We start from the raw sequence: 27,692 nt of genomic DNA, 5'->3' as shown, positions 1-27,692 counted from the left end.
ATGGTTTTGTTCTTGATGTACATTAGGTTTGGCCAGGTGAGACTGTGTTTCCAGATTTCTTCAATGAGAAAACAAAGAGCTGGTGGTTCGACCAAATCAAGGATTTTCATGCTCAAATACATTTTGATGGAATATGGATAGTAAGTACATGAATTGTATACTATTGAGAAAATAGAACTAGCAGTTACAAACTGTTTACCAACCAAAAGAACCTATCCCGATCTCGTTGCCTGTATTCAAAAGCCTCCTCAAGACATTTCTTTTTCCCCACCCATCCTAGTTTGTTTGTTTTTCTTTTGTTTTGTTGTCATAGTCTCATGTAAAGCGCTCTGTTCTCCGTAGAGCGCTGCTATATAAATGTTTCATATTATTATTGTTATTACCTATATTATGATATAAATGCCCAAAATAGTTTATGGCCTGACATCTTGCTGTTCTAGAAGGCAAAATGACAATACAACACACACTTACATGGAAGTGTGGTGTATTTCGCATGGGATTGTAGACAATAATCACACACACTGTGCAAAGGAGCTGCCATACTAGAAAACGTTTTATTTGCTATCCCTTGGAATGGAGGTCGTGATGTTTGACAGGAGCTGTATGCCAATTATTATGCAATACTGAATATTTATGAGCTGGGTGTAGCCATGTGGGCTAAAGCAAATATATCACATTTCCTCCCCACTAAATATGAAGTTGATTTTAATGTTCAACAAGACCAGTAACAGTCTATCATTATTATTGTTATTACTGGTTTATTAAAAATTCAAACATCGCAGCCCGTTGAGTTTAAAAGATACACAACAAGAATATTAAAACATTATAAAAACATTAGAAAGGGAAGTGTTCACAGAAAAACAATATAAAATACAGTTAACAAAATACTACGACTTGGATTCCAGCTCCAAAAAAAACCCCACCAAGAAGTTAAAAATTCAACTGTTGAAAAGGGTGGTTAGGGAAGGAATTGGGCTGTTTTTGTACCTGTTGGTTCTACACCTGATTGGGCAAAGTTTGTTAGTATTTCTAAGATTATTATTTCTATTGGGTGGGAGCAAATGTCTATAGTTGTTAGAACTTAAAAGTGATTTACCAAATTTAGAAAACAGTTGTTGGAGTCTGACAGAGACGGGTGACAAGCCAACGAGGGTGAAATTTCACTGAAAGACTTGTCACTATAAAAAACCTTTGTTAGAATAATGCGAAGGGCCTTTCTCTGTAATTTCTCTAGACAATCAAATTGTGTTTTACTAAGACTGGAAAACCAAACTGGGCAGGCGTAATCAATTGTAGGCCTTACATACTTGGTATATATCAACAAAAGGTCTTTTATACGAGTACAACACCGCTTCAGTTGACGAAGGAAAAAAAGCTTGCGGTTAAAAGACTTGCACATCTGATCAATTTGGGTGTCCCATTTAAGGTTACTTTGAACATGTACGCCTAAAAATTTCAGACAGTCAGTTTGATTAATGAATGAGCCATCAATAATAAAAGAAGGTACTACAGGTGGAGAACGCTGAAAACAAAAATTCATTGATAGACACTTTGAAGGATTAAGTCTCATATTATTAACAGCAGTCCATTGTTGGGGATGATCTATTTCGTTCTGCATGCTACTAGTGTGATCAGAGTTCTTAAAAGGTTGAGTAAGTGTCATGTCATAAACATATTTAAAATGCAAAACCTCAGGCAATTTAGTGACAAAATCGTTAATCATAACTAAGAAAGCAATTCGCCCAATTTTGGTGCCCTGTGCAACTCCTGCATCAACAGTTTCCCAGGATGATAAGACACCATTATAACGAACAGATTGTAAACGAGATGACAACAAAATTGTAATCCATGGCAAAATAGATGATCTTACACCAAGTTGGATAAACTTTTGAATAACCATCTGATGATCTACTCTATCGAACGCTTTGCTGAAGTCCGTAACAACTAAGACAGCAGAAGTTTGAGGATTATCAGTGGCACTATAAATGGTTTTCAAAAGCTTAACCGGGCAAAGTGATGTTGATGAACCTTTAAGTGAACCAAATTGGTTTTTATCTAAAGAAGTTCCAATGTCTTTCATTATCCAGTCCGCAACAAAACTTTCAAACACTTTAGCAAAAATACATGTAAGTGCTATCGGACATATAATCCATTGTTGGGGGATTGGTCTTGGGTATTGGGACAATAAAAGCCTTTTTCCATATAGCAGAACAATTCCCTCTAAATACTAATGCAAATAATGTGTTAGAAAAACTCCCAGGTGCATAGTTCTGTCTATAAATTTTCGTACGTCATTTTTTCAGTCCGGTAATCATACTAGTGGGGTACGATTTATTTTGTTTTCTTTGTATTTCAAAATTTGATTTATTTCACGTCTTTTTTTTGAAAGAGAATGAAAAATGCAAGGTATGAAAGCGCGGCTTTCCATAGAAGCCCAATTTGTACACTCTATCACGCCCGCCTTGAAGTGTGACGTTAGATGTTCAGGCTAGGTTTGCTGCATGCTATAGGTTTGCTGTAGCATGGTGTAAGGGGGTGAAGGGGTAAGTCGAGGGACGCAAAAAGAGTACAATACAAATAACTGTGGCAAGCAACCATCTTAAGTTAAAACGAATCTGAGTGCTTTGTGAAATCAATGTTTTTGTCCCGTAGACGAAGACGAAGAAAGAAAATCTTTCTAAGGACATCAGAGAAATAGCAGCAGCGCTAGAGTAGACATTCCAAAACAGTGCCAAAAGTAGTTTGACATTAAAAAAAGCATTGTTAGGTTAAATTACAAGTACCACTAAGTATTTGCACCACAGTCCAATTTTAACAAATGCAGTGTACCTGTAGTTGAATACAGACAGGAATTAATGTAAGTGTTCTCAGTTGAACCAATGTTTTCTGGACACTAATGGTAATTGTCAAAGACCAGTCTTCCCACTTGGTGTATCTCAACATACATGTATGCATAAAATAACAAACCTTTGAAAGTTTGAGCTCAATTGATCAACGAAGTTGCAAAATAATAATGAAAGAAAACCACCTCTTGTCCCACAAGTTGTGTGCTTTCAGATGCTTGATTTCGAGACCTGGCATGTCACGTTATGCATGGGGTCTTTTTATACATTTTCAGCGCTTATGCGCATGTGCGTTACGTGCTAATGAAACTAAGATGAATAAGCATTCATGTGATTCAGCGCAAAGCTCAAACTAGTTGTACACAATGGTTGCGGGTTTAGGGGCCATTTATTCTCTAGTTTCCAGAGCTGGGGCCGATTTCACTAACGTCTATGTCTGCGATCATCGCTAACACTCTTGCGATGAGATCGCAAACCTCAAATCCACCCCGATTCTGCGTTTCACTAAAGTCATCGCAATTGCGATGACGTTAAAAGGGAAATAAAGTTTTTGTACGAGGCTAAAAGTAGTGACCTTTGACATCCCGCAAAAAAATTGTCGGTCGTCGCTCGAAATGAAATGGCATTGTGCAGTTTATATGTAAATCGTTGTCATGTTGGTGCATACGATGTTGGTGGACGATGTTTAGGCATTCATTTACAAAGGGTTAAAGCATTTATAGGCCTATGGCCTCTATTATAATTTTAGATTATAATAAACAGTTTTCGTAAATCTGTTGTAACGGTGGGATTGATGAAAATTCTGACATATCTGTCTAATAATACTAAGCTTCACACTGTAAATTTGCCAATACATTACACATTTTTTCTAAAAATGATGGTTAAAATAATCAAACCCATTATAGTATCTCCTTTTTACCGATACTAAGGGGCTCTTTGCTGCAGTTGCGTCGCTGATAGTTGTCATCGGCAGTCTGAGTCTACCAGGTAAAAGACCGCAAGACTAAAATAATGTAGCGCCACTCATTTTACTCTAAATCACGGACAATTTATACGTCAAAACGTACACCGCTATAACTACATGTATAAGCACATAATGGCGCAATGTATCATAAGTTTGCGATGAACTTTTACTTTGCGACCACTAACATGTCATCGCAACATTGTCATCGCTAAATAAAACTTTGCGACGAGTATATTCATCGTTCAGTTTTAGTGAAATCGTCGGCTAAAAATCCATCGCTAAGTTGCGATGGATTTTAGATTTAGCGATCGATTTCGGCGTTTGCGATGACCAAAACGCGTTAGTGAAATCGACCCCTGGTCCTTTATCACTTGTTTATACATGTACCTCCCTACATGATCGGGTTTTGACCAATCAAGATTGTGTAAACTGTCCATGGTATTTATTAATTTAAAATAAACATTTATAGTAATTGACTTTAAGCCTAGTTGACAAAAAGAATACAATGTAATTCAAACTCACAAAATTCCAGCATCCATCACCAAATTGACCCCAATATTACATGTACACCTTACTATTGCTACAAAAGAAGCATTTAAAAAAAAACAATTGATTTAAAAAATAATAACTCATTTTTTAGACATCCTCAACATCACAACTTGAACTGTCAGTGCTGCGACGTGTTCTGAAAACCCCAGGCCTCATTTATGATCTGACTGTGCTCAACTGACAATCACATGTAGAAGAACAGTTGTCATAGCAGAGGTGCTGAACAGTATTAAAACGTTGATCATAGTAATTCAGAAGAATGCTTCTTCGCCAATTCAAACTGTTCATAAATATAGTCTTTCATGGACTGTTCAACCTTACATTCTGAGAGGCATCCTGGGTATTTGAGAAGGCCAGTCCATCCTGTCCGAAGCATCATTTCAGTGTCTCTTGGAAATAGTAGTTAAATGTCCTTGACAGGCGATACACTGTGCAGATTTTTAACATGCATTCCCAGCAGAATGCTATGGTTGCAATGAGCAGTATGAGCACACAACATTGTGCTATAAGGCTATAAGCTTTCTGTCTTCCATATCGCTTTTCCTGAGAGCAGTGAGCTTGCCTTCCCCCAGGACATCCTGAATGCTTCAAGCTTTCCCAAGTTAAATCCCTTGTAACAAAACACATTTTCAACACAAAACTTAAAAAGTTGTTATTGGCAGAGTCTAGCCTAGTTCAGAAGATTAGTGGTCCTGTTTGTCTCTATTGAATCGATCTGTTGCTATTGTTCTGAAATTTTACAGCTGTGCATTCAGAAAGGGGATGCTGAAAATTGAATTTTCTTTAAATTACCATCCTGATTAGGTTTGTAGAAACAGAAAGAACTTCTTTCTAAAGCAGAAACACTTTTTATCCTTAAAAATTTTTTGGATAATATAACATTCTCATTAAAAAGAAAAATGTAGTGTAACAATGTACATGTATGTTCTTTGAGGCGCAGAAGGAGAGGAGCCTCACTGGGTTGTCGTTGGTGCGGCTGGAATTAAAGGGGCCTAGGATGGATCCAAAGCCGTTCCTTGAGCAGCAGGGGAAGGAGACATTCATGTCGCTAAAGACGACGAGCTCATTGTAGGGGGGGGGGTACTCTCAGCCACAGCTGTTAGTTGGTCGTAGAATATATTTCCGTGAGCTGCGGTCTGATACGTTTGTGTGAGCGTAAGCCACAATGATGTAGAGTTGACCATGGCGGTATTGTAATCTCACATAGAGTAAACATTCGGAGATTGCTTGCCAATTGGAATTGACCCCGTGGAACGGGGGACATACAAAGAGAGCAACACTGTTGGTCTTTGTAGTACCACCAGAGTGTATAGATGTAGCCTCCTCAGATTGATGTTGACAAAGGCGCTCGATGCGCACGAGAGTAAATCCTCACGCAGGGGGAGGAACAGTAAGACCATATTAAAGGTGCCATAGTATCCTATTTGCACCACTGCTCACTCGCGGGCTCAAGACTCTACATTTAGGTTTAGATATGGGTGTAAACGATTGGGGTGTAGAATCCTGAGTCTGGAGTTTTTCTTCTGTTACAACTGTCCCTGTGGAGTGGATAAGTGGGATTCAAAGAAAAGGAACAATGGTTCACAGGTCTACAAAGTGTTGTACCCTACTCATACGTACTGTAAAACCGGCCCAGTGGCCAAACCTCACTGTACGCAAATTTAGCCATTACAAACTTCTCTGATTACGTCTAAATTTGAATTAATACTGATTTTGGCTATTTACTTTGGCCGAGGGGGACCATATCCAACTGTTTGGACCATTTGTGAATGTATTGTGCCCCTCACTAAACAATCAGACGGACTTTTAAGGAGGGGTACACCAGGTGGGAGGGTTGACAGTTCTTATACTGATCCGGGAAAATGGGGGAGGGAGGGTGGGTACATTTTCCCCCTTTACCTACAAACCACTTGCTGCATCACTGACCCCGTACCCCCTCTCAACCTTGAGCCCGCCAGAAGCGCGAATGATTTGAATCATGCGCCCTCTTTGTTCACAGTGGTGCAAATAGTAAGCTATTTGCACCACTGCTCACTCGCGGGCTCAAGACTCTACATTTTGGTTTAGATATAGGTGTAAACGATTGTTCGCTTCTAACCCTGTAGCCTGCTTTCTCACGCCGACAAAGCAAGGGAAACCCTAAATCTCCAATTTCTCACCAAACCTCAGTCCGCCTCACGCCCCCCATTTCTTACCAAAACGCCCCATTTCTCAACCCAAACCTAAATGACAGCCCAAGGGTCGAAACGCCCGACGCCATTTGGTCAAAGCGGCTACATCAACTGTCAACACAGCTAGATAGCCAACTTGTAAAAGCCTTTTGGTTCTGAGGTTTGAGCTCTACGCTCGATAACATGTGATGTCGAGCTTGAGGAAGACCCCTGCAATGCTTCTCATTCGTCCTCTCTGGCCTTTGACCGTCTGCTGAATTCTCACATCTTTGAGTTGCCCAAACTCGGAAACCCCCAAAATCGACTATTGTGGGCACACAATGTGCAGTCATCTCGACCCGCTGATGCTGCGAGATGCAATCAGAATCTACTGCCTCCCGCTAGGGTTTATTGGCCAAGGGCCTGTGGTAGGATATCGTCGGATGAAGCAAGGAAATGGACAAAACAACAAAACCCATCCACCAACTCATTTGTTTGATGAAATAGCAAACTGTGTCCAGCTTAGGGGCGACAACCAAGGGAGGACCCATCCCCGCAGAGTTTGCCAAGGTGTGATTATAGAGACAAAGGATCACTGCCATCAGACCTCGTCACCTCAAAAGTCTTCTTGTTATGGTGCGACCTAAGAGCTTGCTCGGTCTCCCGCTCCTCACCTCCATAAGATTTTTTGTTCTTCTTTTTTTCCCTCTTTAGGACCTGATGGGGCTCCCCACCTCGTCTACAAATGATCTGGTCTCGTCTAGAACGTAATTGTCACCTCCTTCCTCTTGATGTGGGCCTTTGACTGCTCCAAAGGTTTAATGTACCCGTTGCAAAATATCTGCCTATAAACTACACTACTTGAGTGTTATTACGCCCACACTGATTGTGACCTGCCAATCAAGCACGACCTCATCTCTGCCAAATATACAGGTGGACGTCCCATCCGATATGTAACATACGCCCGCACCCAAGCAAGCCAAGCTTTTCTCATGTTGGACCCATGTCATTAGGAAGAGTAGCTCTACCTGCAAACCCAGCCGATTAAAACTGAAATCATCCATAGCATGGAGCTCTAATTGTAACCTCCGTGTCCATGTAAGGTTGCCGTGTAAGGTCACCACCCTCCGTATGAGGCTACATGTGTCTCCTATCAATCAAACTTGACTACACCATCCGGGTAGAGTTGTTTCGTCTAGATGGTAAACCCCAACCATATGATGGACAGCAACCGGCATTTAAACAGAAAAACCCTCCAAACTACCTTCTGGGCTCTTTAACGCTGGAAGTTGTACAAAAACGTCAAGTCTGCCGTTAATCTCAGCCTGACTGTTTCGTGAGAGCTACGGGAAAGGAAAGCATTAATTGCCATAACGCTTAGATTCTGTCCTGACACAACTTCCTCAATTTGGCGATGACCAACGCAACGGTATTTCAACGGCACCGTGTAGGACAGACTGCATACCACGAAACCAAATAGACCGACTAAGTTCCGCAGCCCATGATGAAAATATTTCCACAGACATGTAATTTTATTTTTATTTTTTAGTTGTTATATACCCATCATGCGAAACCTCCGCGTTAGGCTACTTGACAACAAGATGGTATCAATCAGTCCAACGCACCCATCTTCGCCTTCCTTCCTCGCTCCATTAATAAATACCTTGGACGGTTTCAAGTCTCTAATTGGTCAAACCCGGTCACGTGTGGGAGTGTTAACGGTGGTATAAAGACCGGCTTAGGAAAATAGTGAATAAGTGGCCACTGAATCAGCATACATTGTGTAAACCTTGCGCGTTGCTGTATCGCATGAATTATATTCATGTTAGTTTCATTGCAACTTCGCGCACTTCGCGCATTTGCGCGTGTACGCGCTGAAAATGTATCAATTTTGAGTGCGCACGTGTAAACGGTGCGCGCATATAAACTGATGCTGAGCTCATGCGCACGTTTTAATGCACAAAGAACAGCTATCGTCCAATCACTTGCCTCCTTTGACCCTAGTGAAGGCGCTAAACAGATCAATATTTAAAAGAGTCACTGGTCTCAAAGATCAGTAATGTGATTAACGCACGAAAGAGATGGGAACCATCAAAAGCTCAAATATGGCCCCTGAATATGTCTGGAAGTACCACCCAGAGAAAAGTCACAAAATTTGGACAATTTTAGCCGTTTAATTCGCTAAAAAAGGTATTTATTAATGGGAATAACAGTGTTCGTACCCGGTCTGCACTGCGTGGTAATGACCTTGGTTGGTGGCTGGCGCTGTTAGAGGACCTCGCCTCCAGCTCGGTCCGTTAACAGCGCCAGCCACCAACCCGGTCATTACCACGCAGTGAAGACCGGGTACTCGCACTGTTATTCCCTAATTGAACATCCTGTGAGGCTAGCCAACTAAAGCCCGTCATTCTTTGGCCAAAAAATCCGACACTACTGAAGTAAATGTAAAACACTGTCAATTTACTTACGTAAAAGTACTGATAAGATGACCATCCGCTCTTCCAATGGTGAATCACAGCGATGGTCAAAACATGTACGAATGTAGCGCACGTACTCCAAAGATTAAGAGTCAAATCGCACAAATTGCAACTTAGAATTGTTCCGCTTTTCCACAGAAAAAGGTGCTGGAATCCGTCCTCAAAATACTTGGAGCGAAGATATGTAGTATACAGTGTTAGCAATGGCCAAATAGGGTTTTCCTGAATACCCTTTGAATGAAACTTAACTGAAGTTATAAAACCGAAGGTGGAGCAATAAAATGATGCATGTTCATCTGTTGACTTCAAAAAACAAGATGGCGTTGCCCATGCAAAAAGCTGAAGCACATGGAAAAAGTCAACTGCTGTTGCATGTAGCAAATATATACAATGTACATGTTTTCTGTACTAAAATAAACGGCTGTTGCCTGACAAATATAAATAGCAATATAAGTCACTACATTAGCCCCCTCCTAGATCGATGATGGTATCAGAGGTCGATGATGCTAAACAAAGAATATAAGGTGAAGTTCAGCCAAAATCTAAAAACTGGACATAGCGTGACGGCCAGTGAACATGTCTCCCAGAGCGTGTTGTGCGGGGCTGTGGTCGTTCATCCACTGTTGGTAGTGTTGCTGTAGGTTCAGGTGGTTGTAATGGTGTAGGTCGCGGAGGTGGGGCATCTTTTGGAATGACAACCAACTCTTCTAAGAAAGCTGCCTTTAACCGATCGATGCTGACGCTGTCCTGTTTACCATTGATCTCAAGGAAGAAAAACTTTGCAGTTCTCTTGATGACACGATATGGTCCATTGTAAGGAGGCTGAAGAGGCTTCTTTACAGCATCCACTCGAACGAAAACATGAGTACATGTTGACAGTGCTGGCGAAATATGCGTGGTTTTGTGTTGCGGTCGAGGTGGAGTAGGTTGAACATGTGTCATGTGTCGGCGAAGGCGTTGAACGTAGTCGCTAGGGTCCCAGTCAGTAGGGCTCATACTGGGTGCTACAAACTGTCCTGGTAATGTAACGGTCGTTCCAAAGACAAGTTCTGCTGCAGAACAGCCAATGTCTGCTTTAACTGCGGTACGAATACCTAGCAAAACTATTGGGAGTGTTTCGGTCCAGCGTTGGTTGTTGTGCGCTTTAAGCGAGGCTTTAAGTTGACTTCAAAAAACAAGATGGCGTTGCCCATGCAAAAAGCTGAAGCACATGGAAAAAGTCAACTGCTGTTGCATGTAGCAAATATATACAATGTACATGTTTTCTGTACTAAAATAAACGGCTGTTGCCTGACAAATATAAATAGCAATATAAGTCACTACACTACCATACATACATACATACAAAAATGTTTTATATACCGCCATTCCATCAAGACCACAGCGGTTTGTGATGAAACAGAGAAACAAAATACGATGAGACAAAATGCAAGTTAAACCAAACCGCAAAACAATCATTGTGGGAACAGGTGTGATTTCAGATGCTTCTTGAATATATGAAGTGAATCAGCAGAGCGCAGAGATGGGGGGAGACTATTCCAAAGTTTAGGAGCGGCAAAAGAGAAGGATTTGTCAGCAGCTGAAGCAAGAGATCTGTGGTTTATTTTGTGTTCGACAAGACGGGTAGTGTCGTTTGATGACCGCAAGCCCACTCTTCCCGGTGTGTACAAAACCAAGCACGATTTTAAATATGCTGGGCCCAGATCATTAAGGCATTTGTAGACGGAGCACAGGGTTTTATATTTGATACGTTGCTCGACAGGCAGCCAGTGGAGTTGCTTCAGAAATGGCGTTGCATGGTCGTATTTGTTAGCGCAGTGAATGAGTTTAGAAGCCCAGTTTTGAAGACGCTGAAGTTTAAGTGTGTCAGATGTAGTTGATCCCAGAAGCAGTGCATTTCCCTAGTCCAGTCGTGATAACACCAGAGATCTTACTATGTGGTGACATGTGTCTTTGTCAAGAAACCGACGTATACGGGTGATGTTACTAAGATGAAAGGTTACGCTGCTGCACAAGCTTGTGATCTGTTGGGACATAGACATTTGGCTGTCAAAGATAACACCTAGATTGCGGACAGTTTCAGAAGGATGGACAATTTCAGTACCGATTTGCAGGTTGACATCAGAGGACATGTTGCGTTTGTTGTGAGCAGAGATGGCTACAAAGAATTCAGTCTTATTGTCGTTTAATTTGAGCAGGTTGTTTGTCATCCACTGTTTAACTTCAGTGATACATGTTCCGAGTCTGGATAATGCAGATTGGATCGAAGCGTGATCAGAAGGGTCAAATTTGAGATAGAGTTGGATGTCGTCTGCGTACATGTGGTAGCAGATTCCATGCTTACGGATGATGCGACCTATGGGGAGGATGTAGATCTTAAAGGAACCAGGACCAACGATGGAGCCTTGTGGGAGTCCGAAATCCATCCTCTGAGGCTCAGAAACAATGCTGTTGATGCATACTTTAGTGGTTCTCCTGGTGAAGTAAGTCTCGTACCACTTAAGAGCATTTCCTGTCAGGCCGATCTCATTGGCAGTCCTCTTTGTCAGAATCTTGTGGTCCAACGTATCGAACGCGGCTGAGAGGTCTAGTAAGACAAGGAACACGGCTTGCTGATTGTGGAGACACTTCATTATATCATCCTTCACGATAAGTAGGGCGCTCTCGGTACTGTGTGCAGTGGAGTATGCAGACTGTAGGTTGTAATTTGTCATGTGTTCGTTTATACAGGTGAAAACATGTTTCTCGATCAACTTGGAGAGGAAGAGAATATTAGCAACGGGACGATAATTTTTCAAATCGTTTGGATTCAAAGATTGCTTCTTAATGATTGGGTTGATCACAGTCTGTTTGAGTGAATCAGGGAAAACTCCTGTGGTCAGAGACATGTTAATTAAGCGAGTAATTACAGGAACAAAAACATAACTGTTCTGTTTGAGATACCATGTGGGAATAGGATCAAGAAGACAACTTTTGCACGCATTGCATGATGTTCTGCCCATCTCATATACATGCACTTGTTACGAAAAATGTGCTAATGCCCGAAACCCAAGGAAAGCCTTTTCTATACATGTATATACTGGAAAGTATCAAATAACAAAACATTCAGCTTCTATCTAACAACATTAGATTTGGTCACCACTCATAGGGATCTGAAGGCTGCCTAAGTATCTTTAGAAAGAAACATGAGCGGCTTTTCGTCTAGCCCCTTTTGACACGCTTGATAGGAGGGCCACAGAGTCAAAAGCAAAGCCAACCGGTCTGTCCAATTTCCCTTAGAACAATGTGACTTTTCTCGATAACTTCCTTGGGTGAGTTTGCGTCCGATTGTACTCCGAAACTCCAACAGCACTAGAAGTCTGCCTCCATTCTAGAAGACCACAATCTGTGTAGGTGACCCATTGCAAGCCACAGATCTTGCCTACACCCTAGACATTGCCAGATGGAAATTCTTTAATCTATCTACACGCATGCCATTTTTTTCTTCTTTTAAGCCGGCGTCCATGACATACCCACCGAAGGGTACACCCTTCGTTAGCCGTCTCTCTCGTTTCCTCTGGATTGATTTTGTGAAATGGTGAAAAATACTCCCCAAAGTGTGCGTTTTGAGTATTTTGTAGGTACCTGCCATACTCCTAAAAATCAAAACGAAAACATATCCCGTTGACCGTTGAGGTACAGTACTGGGAACACGTAAAAATGCCACACCATTGTCATGCTGTGGTCCTACTGTTGGTCCGACTACGCCAGGGTAAAAATACAATGTTTTCATTTCGTAAATAATATTATTTTAATTAGTGTGTGTGAGACGTCGGGTTCTTAAAAATTAATTTTTCTGGTGTTTATGTTTTTCAAAACGGGTTGTAAAATTAAGCGTCAAGGTCATCGAAAATCCCAAACTATTTCGGACAGGAAGGTCTAATGATCTTGATTTTGATTTCATTTAAAATGTTAAGATTTGCTTGTTTTGATCAGGATGATAAACGCAAAATTGAAATTTACTCGATATTCCTCATTACGACAGAGCGGGTCACATATTATATAGGTTTTCTCAGTCAAATTCAACAAATGGACAGCCAATTTCATTTTCATGCGTTCGAATTAAAACTAGTTTGCCTCTCCGGTTTTTACTGTGTTTCAAATTCAGAATTCAGCCATTCAATTTCGTTTTGAGTCGAGTCAAATTCCTTTAGCACTCTGTTCAATTTAGCATACCGTCATTCTTTTTCGTGACACATACGCCCAAAGAAGCGTCTGCGAATTTGAAAGCTGCTTTGATGAATTGTTAAATTGAATGATTATTTTGTTAAATCGAATGACACAACATTACATTTGACTAATCATAAAACGAAATTGCATGACCCTTTTTCAATAGCATTCGAATTCATGCGAAATAGAATAGGCTGGTGGTTAAATTGGCTGCTCATTTTCCAAAATTGACCGAGAAAACCTATAGTAAAAGTGTATTTTGAGATGTTTTTAATCTGCCGCTAGAGGGCGTTCTTACATTTGGTGACATAATCGGTGTTGGTTTTTTAAATGAGACCTTTACCAGAGTTGTATTCTGTAATGGTAAAGCATCAAAAGGTGTACGTATCAACCCAAAAGCCATTACATTGATGCGTCTCTGTACGGTTGGGGGGCGACCCTTGACCCCCGCCAGATAGCGGGGGTGTAGGGCCTGGAACACCACTCAACCCACATCAACGTCCTGGAAATGCTGGCGGTCCGAAATGCCCTCCAGCACTTCCGGGCACAGTTAGTGGGGCAGGCCGTTCTGTTGCGCTCCGACAACGCTACAGGGGTAGCGTATGTCAATAACCAGGGGGCCACCCGGTCGGCCTGGCTGTGTGCACTAGCCTGGGACCTAATCCACTGGTGCATGCAGCAGGCAGGGGATCGCCCTGTCGGTGGTGTACATACCAGGGAAGGAGAATGTCACGGCCGTCACTCTGTCCTGGGGCTGGATCGTCCCGACAGAGTGGTCCCTCCGCCCCTGTGTGGCCCAGTCACTCTTCCTGCTAATCGACCGGCCTCATGTGGATTTGTTTGCCTCTCGGACGAGCAATCAACTACCAATCTACTGCGTCAGGGGTCCCGACCCCGGGGCATGGCGGATCAACGCTCTGACTATGCGATGGGAGGGGCTGTTGGCATACGCCTACCCACCCATCTCCCTCATTCCACAGGTGCTGACAAAGATCGAGCAGGATCACTGCAAAGTTCTCTTGATCGTCCCGTTTTGACCCCAACAGCCCTGGTTCCCTCGGCTGATCAGGCTCTTGGTGCACAGGCCGGTGGTTCTCCCACAACGACCAGACCTCATATACCAACCCAGATCTGGACTGGTTCATTCGGCTTCAGGGGATCTGCACCTGACATGCTGGGCGCTGTCACGAGATCCCTCAGAGCATGCAGCGGGCCTTTCAAGACGGGCTGTGGAAGTTGCCCCCCAGTCCCGGAGGGCCTCAACTCAAAGAGTTTATGACTGCTGACTACGCCATTTCCTTAAATGGTGTAGGCGTTGAGCTGTATATCCCGCCGATACTTCTGTAGAGGAAGTCCAGGATTTCCTCCTGTATCTTTTTGATAGCGGGCTGGCGACGGCCACGGTAAAGAATTACCGATCGGCCATCGCAGCGGTCCAGGGGGGATTTGCCGACGGGTCGACGGTTTCGGATAACCGGGTGATCGGGCAGCTGACTAAGGGGATGTTTGTCACCAGTCCCCCTGTCACTAACTGGTCCCATCCTGGGACCTCTTTAGCGTACTGTCAGCGCTAACCAAACCCCCTTTCGAACCGCTGAGTGGAGCCACATTGCTGCACTTAACGGTCAAAGTGGCCTTTTTGGTGGCGGTCGCTACGTCTTGCCGACAAATTGAACTCCACTCCCTTACAGTGGCGGCAGGACACATCCGGTGGGAACCCGTAGGAGTCTGCCGGATTCCTACGGCGGGGTTTCTGGCCAAAACCAATCCGGTTCTTTTGAACCCCCGGACATCTTTGTTTCTGACCTTAAAGCCTTTTTGGCAGTTGTGGCCGACAAACTTTGGTGCCCAGTACGGGCATTAAAGTGGTACATCGACCGCACAAAGTCAATCCGAACCAGCCACAAACAGCTGTTGGTGTCTCAGTTCTGCCATTCCGACCAGCATCCCGCGATACGATCGCGCGTTAGATAGTTAGAGCCATCCGGTGGTCCGGTTCATGCCCACGAAGTACGGGGAGTGTCGGCCTCATGGGCTTTCTTTAAAGGTGTCTCCATGAGTGACATATTAACAAGGGCGGCCTCCTGGAAGAGCCAGTCCATGTTCTCTGACTGCTACCTGAAGGACATTCTGCAGGTGGATGGGAGAGCGGGTAGAGCGGTGTTACAGGCGGCCAGCCAAACTGCGAAGCCAGAACAAGCTCCAATTCGTCAGTCACGTGTTTAGGTGAGTTTTTCACGGTATAACAGTGCTAACAATACTTGTTAATGTTTTGTTCACCCTTGGGGAGGATTGACACCCCCTGTCCGTTTGGGCATGGACCACTATCGGGCCTAGCAGTCGCGAAGCGTTCTCTGAACTTTTGAGCGCGCCGGGGTCCTAAGACGTGCAGTAGCACCGCCGGTGCGAGTCCGGTGCGAGTCTATGCAAATTAGTAATTCGACTCTACCGGTAAGTAGAGTGAAGTAGACTCCCCCCCCCCCCCACAGGAGTGTGGATGGGGTCTACAAACGAATACTTACCGGTAGAGTATCCCTCCCTCCTTCCCCACATACTCCGCCCTTGGGTGCTTACATTTGGTTGGGCTCAAAAGAGGATGACTCCGTGGCAGGCATGTCGCGGGGCGTTGTGGGTAGGACGGTGGAGGGCGCTATTGTGTGTGTGTGAAAGTCTTGGCATTATTGCCTCGTGGCATAGGGAATATGCAAATTAGTAATTCGACTCTACCGGTAAGTAGAGTGAAGTAGACCCCATCAACACTTCTGTGGGGGGGGGGGGAATTTTATAGCCAGTTTCTCAAGCAGGATTCCCTGTGGCATCTTGTCAAACGCCTTTGACCAGTCTAAGAAAACAGCATCAATTCGAGGAGGACTCGGGCGATCAAGGGTGGAAGCCCACTCGTGCAAAATATTAACAAGTTGAGTAACACAACTTCTACTTTTGGTGAAGTCGTGTTGATTGTTGTTCAGCAAGCCAAACATACTCATGTGTTCAATGATGGCTGAAGAGACAACCTTTTCCAAAACTTTGCATAATACTGAGGTGAGCGCAACTTGCCGATAATTTGTAACAAAAGACTTGCTCGCCCTTTTTGAACACGGGAGTAATGTTGGCTTGTTACCCAGGCGAAAGGGAAGAATTGAACAGCAGATAAAGTGGTAAGGAGACCTGCTGAGCAATCTTACTTAGAACCCTGGGAAGGATACTGTCAGGACCGGGAGACTTGTTGCTATGGAGACTGCGTATGATGGATGTAATAGTACTAAATGACACAGATAGCTCAGATAGTTGTGGAATGGGCAGTGAACATGGTGGTTGATTCTCAGGTACAAAGCCAGGAGGGCTAAAAACTTAAGAAAAATTATAATCATTAAATGCAGCAGAAATTACCTCAGGCTGTGTGAGCTTAATTTCATTGTGGTTGAATACGAGTGTTGGGGGTGATTGTCTTTGACTACAAACGTGCACGTGTGTACAAAAACACAATCTACAAAGTTTGCACAATCTCCAGATTGCACGCAGTTTATCAGAATCATCAACTTGAGCTGCCGTACAAACATAGCGGAGGATTTTGGACATCATTTTTAGCCGGAAAATTATCTTTTTGGGGGAAAAAATTCTGACACAATCGTACCTCCAAATTAAAACCTGCATTATCTCCTGCGTGTGCCTCATGTAAGTTGAAGTATACTGAAGAGGTTTTGGATGCATTTTGTAACACTTTGTTGTCCACAATTAACATTCTGCATGTTAATTTTTTTTTTTTAATACATTGTTTTTTTCGGGCGGCGATTCAGTTAAGCGTTAGTGAATAGGCCTTCCAAAATGAATACATATTTTTTAAGGGGAAGGGGGGGGGGCTGAGCTTTTGAAAACTCATGCAAAGCTGGCCTATAAACAGCACCTATCTATGCACTACTAGGATTTTTGATATTTGTTCATTCACCAAAACTAAAGCTCCTAAGTCTCAATAAAGATAGATCAAATTTCTTCTTAAGGGGTTTCTAATATAAAATGTCATTTATCAAATAACATCCTTGTCACAGAGTTTTGGTTTTTTTCAATATTAATTTAGAACCTTTTTAGGCTAAGCACTTTTGCTAGAGTTTACCCTCAATCCTCCCTCCTCTTCACTAATGTACCTACACACTTACTTTTTTAATTTTTCTTACCTGGTGATAAGATACCTGTTTGTGCTCTCTTGCCTTATATACATTCTGAATCCTTCAGTTTGGCATCTCTGTTGATACCATACAACACATTTCTACAACAAAATACAATGTCCAATGTACATGTAACAATGCTAAAATGATAAAGGGAATAAAAGGGTAGTGACTAGTTCTTTTACAGCCGTTTAAAATAGGCAGGGTTGAATTGCCGCTAGTCGCTACCCTTTTATTCCCATTCATAAATGCCTTTTTGGTTAAAAGGCGTAGTTAAGTTAGAAACTCTGTCAAACTTATCCGTTTCCGACGTGCTTGAGCTCTGTATGTTTCTACCTCCATGGTATGTACATGTACGACGTCCATGTGTTGCATTGTTTTGACGGAGACGCCTTTTTCCGACAGTTTCCGGTTCCGTTTGTGTGCATGCGCGTATATAGTCTTGGTGCAACACAGTCTTGCAAGAAACGTCTTGCACCAAGACTAGCTGGGAGTATCTGCTCACAACCATTTATAAACACTGGTCATTATCAAAGGTTTAAACACCAACCACGTGACGCGCTCTCCACCAATAGGAATAGCAAAACTGTCTGAGGTATAGAATGGTTTGCAGTAACATCATGTAATGTTTATCTCTAATGAGTTGGGGGTGGTTCTGAAAAGAACCGTTGGTTTCAACTCAACGTTTTGATCAGTATGCTCTGAGCGTCTTCTGGAGAAAGCTGGACTCTGATGCTGCATGCTGCTTGAGTACTGTGGAGGCGGATTAGCTTGGTTACACACAAAGGCGGGAAATGGAGCTCAGTGATGCGTGGTGAAACTGGATCCTGCTTTGGAGCCTTTGGGTGGTGGGTGGGGGGTGTGTGCTCACTGAACTTTGTCAGTAGGATCATGGAGGAAGAAAGTAGGATCAAGCACAGGGGATAGTGAGGGTGTGGGGCCTAGGGGACTGAGGGTATACATGTAGAAGTCCCAAAGCAGTCTAAGTAGTGGGGGGCTTACATGTAATACTAAGTTGAGGGGTTTGGGCCTAGGGAGTGACCGTGTATATCCCACTGCTTCTATTTTCTTCCTCCATGCTTGATCCTACTGACAAAATTCTGTGTGCACACACCCCCCACACACCACCCAAAGGCTCCAGAGTAGGATCCAGTTTCACCACGCATCACCGAGCTCCATTTCCCGCCTCTACATGTATTTCTCACCTTCGTGCATCACCAATCTAATTCGCCTCCACAGTACTCAAGCAGCATGCAGCATCAGAGTCCAGCTTTTTCCTGAAGACGATCAGAGCATACTGATCGAAAAGTCGAGTTGAAACCAACGGTTCTTTTCAGAACCACCCCCAACTCATTAGAGATAGTCATTACATGGTGTTGCTGCAATCCTTACTATATCGTATTTCCACCATGCAAAGTTTCAAATCCTACTTGTCTGAGGTATTTATGAATGAAGATTTTTAAAAAATTGTAATGTTTTATTAACAGGACATGAATGAACCCTCCAGTTTTGTAGATGGCTCTGTGGATGGATGTGCTGACACCTTATTTGACAATCCACCCTACACACCATGTATGTATGACAGTTGTACAGTACAAACTCAATTTTATTAGTCAGCCCACAAGTATGATTGTTATACCTCGGTAACAAATTGTGCAGTTTGAGAACCAATCAAGAACCAATCATGTGCGGTGCAACAAATACACGTCACGTGTACCATGACTTAACAGCTCGGCGGGTAACATGAGTGATGTTAACCGGTGAACATTACCGTGATCGTTCCAACCGTTGGTCGATTTCCAGCGCTTAGTACGAAACTGTCATGGGTTTGAGGAAACAGTGAAGAATGGTTTCTTTTTGAACAACTGTTTGTCTGCTTGTTAAACTATGCATACTCCGTCGTTATAATGTCTGAAGATGACAACATAGATTTAAGAAGAGGTGTAATCATGTTACCAAGGTATAACAAAACAATTGTTGCACTCTGTGATTTGGGATCAATGGGTTTTGTTCACCCTCAGGTGTACAAAACACCATGGGCCCCGTTACAGCGTGCAATGATTGTATACTGGACAATTATAATACTTTTGAGTGTCGTTATTATGCATAATATTGCGTAATATTTTTGTTAAAAGCATGCGGCGATTACAAGAAATTTACACGACCTTGCAAGGCTTATCATGAACATCGTTGTGGGACAGATGCAGTTAATAAAATGTGAAGTGTAAAAATGCCCATTTCGTTTTTTAGTATTGCCATCATTCTTTTATTATTGCCATCATTCTTTTTTATTGCCAGCATTTGAGTATTGGGGAACTATTTTTTAACTACGAAAGTCCGACCTCCCCTCTTTCTATATTTTTGCCGTTCTGGAACAAATGCATGAAAACAATTTTTTGTAATGGTAGAATGTCCATATTCAGTCTTTTAATATTGTCGGCATTCGAGCATTGGATAAATTCTTTTTACAAGTTAACAATGTCCGACCTCCCCTCTTACGTTTTTGCTGTTTTGGAACAAATGCAGAATGTAGAATGTTTGGTTTTTTTAATAATGCCGGCAATAAAGTATTCTGGAAGATTTTTTTACAATTTTAGTTAGGAATATCGGACCTCCCCTCTTTCATATACTTTTGCAGTTTTGGGACAAACAATATTTTTAAATGGTGTCCGTATTCCGTCTTATTGCCGGCAATGGAGTATTTGGGAAGATTTCTTTTACAATTTTACCCGCCCCTCTTTTTTTCTTCAGTTTCGGGACAAACTTTTTTTAAATGGTAGAATGTCTTTATCCCTTCTTTGTTACATTTGTGCAGTTTGGGACAAAACGAATTCAGATCATGGAATGTCCGAATTCGGTCTTTTAATACATGTATTGCCGGCAATCGAGTAGGGGAAGTTCTTTTACAGTTTTAGTTAAGAATGTCGGACCTCCCCTCTTTGTTATGTTTTTGCCGTTTTGTAACAAATGCACTAAAGATTTTTTTTTAAATGGTAGAATGTCTGTATTCCGTCTTTTAATATTGCCGGCAATCAAGTATTGGGGAAGTTCTTTTACAGTTTTAATTAATTTTAGTGAAGAATGTCAGACCTCCCCTCTTATATTTTTGCAGTTTTGGGACAAACAATATTTTTAAATGGTAGAATGTTCGTATTCCGTCTTTTAATATTGTCGGCATTCGAGTATTTGGAATTTTTTTTACAGGTTAACACTGTCGGACCCCCCCCCTTTTTTTCTTCAGCTCCGGGACAACCTTCTAGTTTTTTTAAATGGTAGAATGTCCGTGTTCCGTCTTTTAATATTGTCGGCATTCCCGATTGCCGATCTCCCGTTATTTGTTCCCGCCGTTATGTTATATTTTTTTTTAGTGGTAGAATGTCCGTAGGCCTATTCCATCTTTTAATAATGCTGAGTTCAAGTATTTGGGAACATTTTTTTTACAAATCAAGAATGTCGGACGTCCCCTCCCCATTACATTTGTGCAGTTTGGGACAAAACAAATTTAGATCATAGAATGTCCGTATCCCGTCTTTCAATATTGCCGGCAATCGAGTATAGGGGAGTTCTTTTACAATTTTAGTTAAGAATTTCGGACCTCCCCTCTTTGTTATGTTTTTGCTGTTTTGCAACAAATGCATTAAAGAGTTTTTTTTTAAATGGTAGAATGTCAGTATTCTGTCTTTAAATATTGCCGGCAATTTTTTTTTTTTTTTATTTTTTTTTAGTTAAGAATGTCGGACCTCTTGTATTTTTTGCAGTTTTGGGACAAACCATAATTTTAAATGTTAGAATGTCCGTATTCAGTCTTTTAATATTGCCGCATTTGAGTAATGGGAAACATTTTTTTACAAGTTAACACTGTCCGACCTCCACTCTTTGTTATTTTGTTGTTGTTTCGGAACAAATGCAGTTGAACAATTTTTGTGTTTATGCTAAGAATGTCCGTATCCCTCCTTTTAATTTTGCTGGCATTCTACTTGAGGGTCCGTGGCATCTGGCGTCGTGCACGTGTTTCTCCAAATATTGCTCAGCCTGGGATGTCCCCTACCAAGAGGGCGCTGTTCAAGATGGTGTGGTGTTTTTCTGAGCTGCCGATTCTGCTGGTTGAAAATTGCTGAAAAGAAGAGGAACTATTACGGTTTGTTGGGAGTAATTAAGGCCTTGCTTGTATTTGACCCCATACCTATCATTCACTATGAAGACAAATACCAAACAGAAGTCTGTATCTGAAAATGAGAGTGTAAAAAAATTACATGGGACCCGTGGAAAATCCAAAGATGGCGGCGTCCAGCCCACAGCTGTAAACAACACGGCGGCAGGCGTAACATCCAAAGGTGCATCTAGTGCACAAACCACTGAATGCATGGTGTGTTCTGAAGAAGTATCAGACTGTGACAGGGCGATAAGTTGTCAGAAGTGCATGAAATGGATACACCAGGCATGTGCTAATATAAGCAACCAAGAATATAAAGTACTTGAGAAAGCGGGTCAGAACTTGATGTGGTTCTGTAACATGTGTACTGGAGAAGTTGCGAAAATGCTGCAGGGACAAGGTACAAAACCAGATGGGATAGAAAGATCAAACCAAGCCTACGACGACAAACTCACGGAGGTGACTCGCAAACTAGATAAAGTTTCTGAAACCATGCTAAAAATGGTAGAAGTACTAGCCAAGAAGGAGGAAAACTTAGACATTGTAATTGAAGAAAAAGTCGGCAACTACATGGATGAGAGGAAGGAAAAAGAGAAGAGAGAGTTCAATCTTATTTTCCATAACATCGCAGAAGCAGAGAGTGAAAATGTTGAAGACAAGAAAATGCATGACATTCATGAAGTAAAAGAAGTACTTAACTACCTACAGGTTGACGAAAAAGTGCAAGTAGATCAACCGGTGAGACTAGGCCGAAGAGACGCAGAGTCAAGTAAACCAAGACTTTTGAGAGTAACAATAGACAGTACATCAGTAAAACAGAATACACTAGCCAAAGCAAAGCAACTGAAGGGGCATGAGATGTTTGGAAGAATATACATCACTCCAGACCTGACACCAAAAGAAAGGGAGGTGAACAGGAAGCTGCGAGAGGAGCTAAGAACCAGGCGTTCTATGGGAGAAGAGAGCCTTATAATTAGAGGTGGAAAGGTGGTCAAAGGCATAAGGAGACCAAACTCCAATTTTCGAGCCCATGACAGAGAATGCACTGCGTCAGGAGAAACAGGAACCAAGTAAAGGTTTCACAGATGCACATGTAAATAGAAGCACACGCACCTACACAGCTGCACCCTACACAGAGCACAGTGACCCAGAGTCAAAAAACTGTACAGAAGCACGGTTCTTCATGAACTGCTACTACACTAATGCTAATAGTTTGCTAAACAAGTTCAATGAGCTACAAGCGGTAGTTGACATTTGGAAACCAAAAATTATTGGCATTTCCGAATCATGGTGCGACGAGAGTGTACTGGATAGCGAAATCACACTTGATGGGTATACACTGTTTAGAGAGGACAAGAAATCTGCAATAGGTGGAGGAGTATTACTGTATATTCACAATGAGCTAAAAGCAGTGAGATGTAATGAACTAATTAACCCTACATTGGAAAGTTCTATCTGGTGCCAAGTAAAACTGAACAGGAAAGACACACTGTTAGTTGGGGTCTGCTATAGAAGTCCCAGCAGTACAGACATTAACAATGTGCTAATGGAACAACTGATGTTGACCGATACCATAAAAGTCTCGCATGTCCTGATAATGAGGGATTTCAATTTTAAAGAAATTGACTGGGATAACCAAAGTGTCAACGCCAGCGACAATCACCCAGCCACCAAATTTTTTGACATTTTCCAAGATCTGTACCTCATTCAACATGTGAGAATGCCTACCCGTCACAGAGAGGGACAACGATCGTCATTATTGGATTTGGTCTTTACGAATGAACAATTCATGGTCGAGAATCTGAAAGAGCTAGCTCCACTGGGTAAAAGTGATCACGTAGGTCTTGTTTGGACTTATGTTTGCAACTCTGGCATCACATCGACAGACAGGAACCTTCCGAGGCGTAACTTTAATAAGACCAACTACAACCAAATGAAGAATCATTTTAGAAGTATCGACTGGGAAGATGAGATGGAAGACTTAACATGTGAAGAAGCATGGCAATTATTGAAAGACAACTACGATCAAGCAGTAAACGATAGCGTTCCACTCAAGAAAGATAAGAAGAAGTTTAAACCTCAATGGTTGAAATCAAGCGTCAAGAAATCTATCAAGAAGAAATATGCACTGTACCAGAAATACAGAAGGACTGAAAACTGTCGTGACTATGTTGAGTACAAAAAGCAAAACAACAAGACAAGGAAGTTAGTGAGAAAGGCACAAGCTGAATTCGAGCATAAATTGATGAAACAGTTTAAGCAGAAACCCAAGGCATTTTACAGCTACATTAGGAACAAGCAAAAAGTTAGAGTGGGAGTATCACAACTCGAGAAACCGAACGGAGACTTAACTGATACAGACCAGGATGCAGCAGAATTTCTAAGTGAGTTCTTCCATTCTGTCTACACCAATGAACCGGATGGAGGAGTGCCACAGATGGATCAGCAAGTTGGGATTAACTGCTTCCTAAGTGACATTGTTTTAACAGAGGATGAAGTAAAGAAGAGGCTCGACGCCTTAAACCCAGACAAATGCCCAGGACCTGACAACATTCACCCCCAGATACTAAAGGAGTGCAGCCAAGAACTAGCAAGGCCTTTCTTCTTGCTATTTAGGAAATCTCTTGAAAGCGGTGAACTACCGATTGACTGGAAGATAGCAAGAGTAACCCTGATCTTCAAGAAGGGCTCTAAAACCAAGGCTGGCAATTATAGACCTGTTAGTCTCACCTGCATTCCCTGTAAGATTTTGGAAACTATAATACGTGAAAGAATGTTAGAGCACGCAAAGAATCAAAATATTTTTGAAGAGTGCCAGCATGGTTTTATGCAAGGCAAGTCATGCCTTACCAATCTACTGGAGACTTTTGAAGACATCACAAACAGTCTGGACGAAGGCGAGGCTGTTGACATCATATTCCTGGATTACCAGAAGGCGTTTGATTCGGTCCCACATAAAAGGCTGTTAGAAAAACTACGAGCATATGGTTATGATGGGAAAAGTTTCCAATTGGATCAAATCCTTCTTGACCGGGAGAACTCAAAAAGTGTCTGTAGGAGGAGCGTCGTCAAACTCAACTGATGTAATGAGCGGCGTCCCCCAGGGGTCGGTACTGGGACCCATCTTATTCATTTTGTACGTCAACGACCTATCAGACCACGTGAAAAGTAACATCAAAATGTTTGCCGATGATACCAAATTATACAGCACTGTAAATAAAGTAGAAGATGCAGCAAAGATTCAGTGCGACTTAGACAACCTCCAGAAATGGTCAGGAAAATGGCTGCTCCGTTTTAATGCTGATAAATGCAAATCTATGCATATTGGATCAGGCAATCCACACTGCAACTATCACATGGGCGAGACAACCTTGGGCACAACTGACATAGAGAAAGACCTTGGAGTGTTTATATCCAATGACTTCAAGCAGAGCACACAATGTACGAAAGCTGCACTAAAGGGTGTGAACAGTCTTCGAGTCATGAGAAGATCCTTTAAGTACATAGATGTCGACAGCTTTTCAATTCTGTACAAGACCTACATAAGGCCACATTTGGAGTATTGTGTTCAAGCCTGGAACCCTGGATTAAAGAAAGACAAGCTAGTTTTAGAAAAGGTACAGAGGAGAGCTACCAAGTTGGTGCCACAGTTGAAAAGCCTCCCTTACACAGAAAGGCTTCAAGCCCTGAACTTATACACACTAGAACAAAGACGACTAAGAGGTGACCTTATTGAATCATTTAAGCTGCTCAAGGGACTGGAGAAAGTCGACTGCAAGAAATTCTTTAATACAGCTAGAAACACCAGTACGAGGGGGCCACTCTCTTAAATTGTACAAGCCGACTCTCAACAAAAACATTGCGTGCAGAAGGAACTTCTTTTCACAGCGAATAATTAATGATTGGAACAGTCTCCCACACAAAGTAGTAAATGCCAAAACAGTGTCAACATTCAAGAAAGAGCTTGATGCCTATTGGAAGGAATCAATGATAGGATATGGGGTCACAAAGGCATAAGCCTAAACAATTTCTCCCATCAATCGTAAGTAAGTAAGTAAGTAAGCCCACACTCGTTCCCAACGTTTACCTATAGGTTATGCCTTTGATTTTGGATTCCTTAATAATAATAATAAGAAGAAGAAGAAGAAGAAATGCTTATATAGCGCATTTCAGTACTGCAAGTACTCACAATGCGCTTTACAAAACAAATAAACACATTTATACAATAGAAAGCAACAAATAAACTAAACAATACAAGATTGAGTGAACAAGTGAACTTTGAGATGGGATTTGAAGAGGTCCGGGTTTATCTGGGAACGGAGAGCAGCAGGAAGAGAGTTCTAAAGGGTGGGTGCGCTGAATGCAAAGGCTCTTTTACCGTACGTTTTTGTTCTGTATGGGGGAACTTGTAGGAGAAGCTGTGAAGCGGATCTATGTGACCTTGTCGAGGTGTATGGCGTTATCAGTTCAGAAATGTAATGAGGGGAGAGACCATGGACAGCGTTGAACGTGAGGAGCAGGACTTTGTACTGTATGCGAGCATTGACAGGAAGCCAATGGAGTTCTTGTAGAATGGGGGTCATGTGGTTCTGCTTATTTGATCTAGCAATGAGCCGTGCTGCTGAATTCTGAATTCTTTGGAGTTTAGAGAGGTCTTTATCAGGAATGCCGTACAGGAGACTGTTGCAGTTATCTAGAAGAGATGAGACAAAGGCGTGAATCAAGGTTTCAGTAGTAGTTTTGTTTAAGAAGGAGCGAATCTTTCCAATCCTTCTCAGAGCCAGAGAGGCGTTTCGGCAGACTATGTTGATGTGACGACGCATGTTCAGATTCTTGTCAATGATGACACCCAGGTCTCGCACTGATGTTGAAGACGTGACCTTTTTAATAATTTGCCGTTGGACAGTATTACACACAAAAACAATTAGTTGGTAAATGTTCGTGCTCATCTTTTTAATAATATGCCGTTTTGAGACTTTCCAGCATTTGGGAACTTTTTAAAGAGGAAGAACGTCCGACCAGTTACACATAACATATTTTTTTGCCTTTGGTTTCAACACTGATAATTTTTACTATTGCCGTCGATCGTCCCCAAGTGCCGTTTTGGTCGAGTCCTCGTTGAGTCATCCTCTACTGGCAACTAAAATGGCACAATCGTTTCCCCATTTGAACAGGGCAATTTTGCATGTTATTTTCCCTTGTGTTTTCACTGGTATCTCCACGTTTTTTTGGTCATGATTCAGTATATCTTATTTGCCCAAGTTGTTCCCATCTGTGGGCTGGGTAGGAAGCATAGCACTATGGTGGGAACTCAGAACTAGGTCAACAGGGTCAGCAGTGGCTTACAAAACAAAAATGTAGAAGAATTGTTATACTTTGTATCAAATTACAATGTAGTATAACAATTTTGTATCTTTTGTGATTGTAGCTAGGCACATCTAAGGGAATTTTGCCACTGGCTGTGAGGCCAGGAGTGACGCCAGGAGTGACTGTACTGGCTTTGGGGGCATTCTGGTTTTTCTATTGGTAGATGGTCTTGTAATAGTCGTTTGTGGAGCAATGTGTTGTGGGCCTTGCTCAAATACGTTTTTTGTTTGTTTATAAAAAATAGTGTCCAGTTGTTTGCCGCCAGTGGATCTATGTTATGTTTGCTTTGTAGGGAGCAGGATTTCTAGCATTTTACATTTTGGAACTGTGGTTGTAAAATATGTATGTTATGTTGTGTGAGTGATCCATTACTTAAGAGGATTTTACATTTATGATAAACTCCCTATCCACATCAGATATTCCCTTTCCACAAAGACGTTAAAAATCTCCTTAAAACCTTCCACTATTATATTTTTATCTGAAGGCGTTATTAAATTCGGTCCATTAAAAAAAAAGACAAGAAGAACTGCAAAAAAAAAAAAGGTACAGTTTGTCGGAAAATAATTGGTCAAAAAAATCTGGTTGGAGGTTGGGTTACCAGGCTGCGATTATCATGTCCATGTAACGTCCATTTTGACTTTTTTTTTTAAATGGCGGGTAAACATGACGATGTGGAAAACATTTTACAAAGACATTTTTGAATAACACAAACATTACAGGGTTATGCTTCGTTGTATTCACTGTAAATCGGACCTAAAGAAGGAAGCAAATTTAAAAAGGAAAAAACTGAATATAAAACTTAAATATGTTAACTAAT

General features: G+C 42.0%; 1 protein-coding gene across 2 annotated transcripts in view; it reads left to right on the top strand.

Annotated features, from left to right (window-relative positions):
- The window catches only part of LOC139951715 (lysosomal alpha-glucosidase-like), a 232,474-nt gene that overhangs the window by 102,444 nt on the left and 102,338 nt on the right, over positions 1-27,692 (top strand). For both annotated transcript variants that reach the window (XM_071950765.1, XM_071950763.1), the window contains exons 9-10: positions 27-140; positions 18,843-18,927. In XM_071950765.1, coding sequence (XP_071806866.1) covers positions 27-140; positions 18,843-18,927 — 199 coding nt within the window. The remainder of the gene's footprint in view (positions 1-26; positions 141-18,842; positions 18,928-27,692) is intronic.

The sequence above is a fragment of the Asterias amurensis genome, chromosome 19, assembly GCF_032118995.1.
Source record: "Asterias amurensis chromosome 19, ASM3211899v1".
Taxonomy (NCBI): domain Eukaryota; kingdom Metazoa; phylum Echinodermata; class Asteroidea; order Forcipulatida; family Asteriidae; genus Asterias; species Asterias amurensis.
This window is presented reverse-complemented; position numbering and strand designations above follow the sequence as displayed.